The sequence below is a fragment of the Sinohyriopsis cumingii genome, chromosome 16, assembly GCF_028554795.1.
Source record: "Sinohyriopsis cumingii isolate HCF-2022 chromosome 16, ASM2855479v2, whole genome shotgun sequence".
Classification (NCBI taxonomy): Eukaryota; Metazoa; Mollusca; class Bivalvia; order Unionida; family Unionidae; genus Sinohyriopsis; species Sinohyriopsis cumingii.
In genome coordinates this window covers 86,114,940-86,118,547 of record NC_142976.1, presented here as the reverse complement: position 1 = coordinate 86,118,547, position 3,608 = coordinate 86,114,940, and the positions used below count along the sequence as shown (strand labels likewise).

Sequence of the window (3,608 nt, the reverse complement as noted above, 5' to 3'; positions counted from 1 at the left end):
CTCTAGAAAAGAAATAACTATTAATTTGCCAATGTGTGTAGGTAGAGTAGTGTGTATATAAACACTAACTCTTTTTTATAAAAATGTGAGGGTATGTGTTTGTGTTTGTAAGTGATAAAGTAGGTTGGTGTGGATAGTAGATTATGGGTTTCTTAGAGTATGTGAAGAGTATAGTTGGGGTTATATTATATGAAATGAAAAAGTAGGGGGATGTTTTCCTTCACGTACGCGCGTTGATGGGTCATGATCTAGGTAAGATTAATTTTATGTTTTTAGGGGATGTTTTCCATCACGTCCGCGCTTTCACTATAATAACCCACAGTATTCGTCGTTCAAACCATTCTGCAAAGAATAAAAAGAAGATGGCGTCAAACCAAATGGGCAAAATAGAAACCTTGCAAGACGTTTTAGACAACTTAGGAATAATGGAACAGATGCTATTAAGACTGGTTGAAGACCATTATTCCTATAGTCCACATCGTGTGAAGATGGAAATTAATAACTTAAGGAAAGCAAAGGAAAAGATTAGTGGTGTCATGAAAGAGATCAAGGAGGAGAAGGAGGATGAAGAGGAAAGAATAAGAATACGCAATTGGAACGAAAAAATTGAAAAAGAAGAAGAAAATGAAAAGAGGAAGAAAGAAGAGGAGGAAGAGAAGAAGAAAGAAGAGGAGGAGAAGAAAAAAAAGAAAGAGAAGAAAAGTGTAGGAGATAAAATAAGAACTTGGTGGAGGAAAAGAAGAAATTACAAGAAGAAAACCCAAAGGCCCTTTTCAGGGCCAGCCATATTTCTCGAAAAGAGATAGTCTTTGAATTGCCTACCCTTTTTTTTAAAAAAAAATTTAAAAAAAAAAATCCCATGTTAAATTCCCCTTGTCCGTAGAGTGACCCACGATTTATAGCCATGTTAAATTCCCCTTGTCCGTAAAGTGACCCACGATTTTTTGCCATGTTAATTCCCCTTGTCCGTAATCTAACCCACGATTTTTCGCCATGTTAAATTTCCATTGTCCGTAATCTGACCCAAGGGTGTTTTTAATGCTAATTCCCATTGTCCGTAAACTACCCCTATTCACTACTTCTTTGGTCACGCATTCGTGCACATCGAAAAACACACACGTTCTTATAAAACAACGTTGCAATAAGAGCGGTATCCTACTTATCATACAGAAATCACTAAATTGCGTCACATCAATATATATATATATATATATATATATATATATATATATATATATATATATATATATATATATATATATATATATATATATATATATATATATATATATTCTTAATCTCATTATTCTCAACAATATCACAATAATCCGACGCATTTCTGTACATTACACTCCCACAAGTGTACACAAATATTCAAATATTCATATTTACACACTGCAACTATTTTCCAAAGTTACAATTTAATTCAACAATTGCAAAATCAAGAATATCACATTAATGAATACACTAGTTTACTACGAAGTAACTAAATAGCGAAATACAATATTAATTCTGACGAGCGAGCAATCTACATAATCATAGCTCATTTCTCATGTAAATTAAACAATACAAGGGTAATTCTACGTACTAACGATTCTAGTAAGTAAATATACATACTGCACTTAATTACAATGCCGTAACATTCTGCAACAATCGAGCAAATAACTCACTGACCTTTACGAAGCTTTCTGTCCTTAGAATGTACTAAGAGTTTTCCCGCCAAATCACGAGTGGCTCCCTCGGAATGAGTATATTCTGCTTTACCAGTACGACGGCTTACAAATCAATAACTCGTTATCAGTTCAAATGACTGTTAAGTTCTGGTTCGAATTGATGGCCCCACCCTTCCTCAGTTCTGATTGGATATCAATCCTACCCCCAGTCTGTCCAATTAACAGATGAGCCTCAGGCCATCTGTCAAAGCGGGGAGATTTACAATAGCGTTCAGGGTCCTTTGTTCTTAGAACAAAGCTTCTAACATCTATATGCGAGGGTTAACACCTAACGGGGTGGGGGGTGGCGGAAGGGGTGGGGTTCTTGTGCAAACAAAATCGCCATAACAGTGCAGGGTCGACATACTCATTGCGCTAACCCATTCCTTTGTTCCTGACTTACGTAAACGCGGGCAGGCAAACGTGACACAGATATATCAGACACGTTTTCCATTGTAAACCTGCTAAAATAGTCTCCATCGGCCTTTCGAAGGTGGAACCTGAATTGCATAATCCAAAAGGCATTAAACGAAACTGATATATGCCATTTGGTGTTATTAAAGCTGTTTTGGGTTTATCTTGCTCTTCCATTTCTACTTGTCAATATCCACTCATTAAATCAAGGGTAGAAAACCACGATACACCTGAAAGTCAGTCCAATGAGTCGTCTATACGTGGTAGAGGATACGCGTCCTTCACAGTCAATTGATTGACTGTTCTATAGTCGACACAAAAACGAATCGTTCCATCCTTCTTACACACCAGCACTATAGGCGAAGCCCAGGGGCTTAATGATGGCTCTATAATGCCTTGAGTTGGTCTTTAATTTCGTCCCTTGAGTGAATCGGAATTTTACGTAGCGGTTGTTTTACTGGTCTTGAGTCCCCTGTATTTATCTTGTGACGTATTTGATTGGTTCTGCCAAGATCATCTTTTGATTTAGCAAATAAACCCGAGAACGTACATAGAAGTTGGTCAACTTTCTTGCATTGGGCCAATGTAAGACCCTTTTTCGTTTCTTGACATAACTTTTTCAGGTGTTCAGGCATTTGGAAGGTTTCCACTTGAGCCAATAATTCTCCAGAAACATCACCAGCATCATCGTTATCCGCCGCTACATAAAGACCCATAATAGTTTCAGCATGGACAACGTTTGTTTCGTCGGTAACGTTTATTACCCTTAGAGGAATGACATCGTCGGATGTAGCCCTAATAAGTACTTTTCCTACTAGAAGTTGCTTATTTTCAACAAATCGTCCCTCTGGTTCCACAACCCCGATCGAACCGAACGCGTAGTTATCCCCTTCTGTTTGTAATTTGCAAGGAATATTCATTTCGTGCCTTGCAGTAATCGATATTGTCTCTGATAACACAACTCTAGCGCACTCCATCGAAATTGATTTGATCACATCGTACGATAAAATGGCGTACACAATAGTTAAACTGTGATTCACAAAATCAATTTTGCTTCCCACTTTTTCAAGGAAATCCAATCCTAACACTCCTTCCACTGTCAAGCCCATCGTTGCAACGATAACGCAATGCTCGTGACGTTTACCTCCGAACGACAAGGTAAACTATGCTTTCCCGACTACTTATAGCGGTTTCCCATCTGCACACAGAACATTCCCAGTAACCTCATGTAACCGAGGTCGATATTCTGGCGCCATCCTCTCATAGACACCCTTTGCTATCATGGTAACCGTAGCACCTGTGTCTATTAAGAAGTTGACACCCTTTCCGTGTACAGATCCCGGAAGGTACATCCAAGCATCTTTCATCGTTGCCTGTCCAGTTATATTCCCAGGCCTGGAATCACGGTCCCACCCCTGGCTCTTGTGGTGGGCCCACCCTATTTTTCCAACAGTTTGGGCTTACTTTTTGGACAGTCTCTTT

The 3,608-nt window shown here is 38.6% G+C and overlaps 1 protein-coding gene across 1 annotated transcript; it reads right to left on the bottom strand.

Annotated features, from left to right (window-relative positions):
• Positions 1 to 2,512: 2,512 nt before the first annotated feature.
• Positions 2,513 to 3,235, bottom strand: LOC149780944 (uncharacterized). The gene has a single exon (XM_089936251.1). The coding sequence runs from the start codon at positions 3,233 to 3,235 to the stop codon at positions 2,513 to 2,515; it is 723 nt and encodes a 240-aa protein (XP_089792377.1).
• Positions 3,236 to 3,608: the final 373 nt, after the last annotated feature.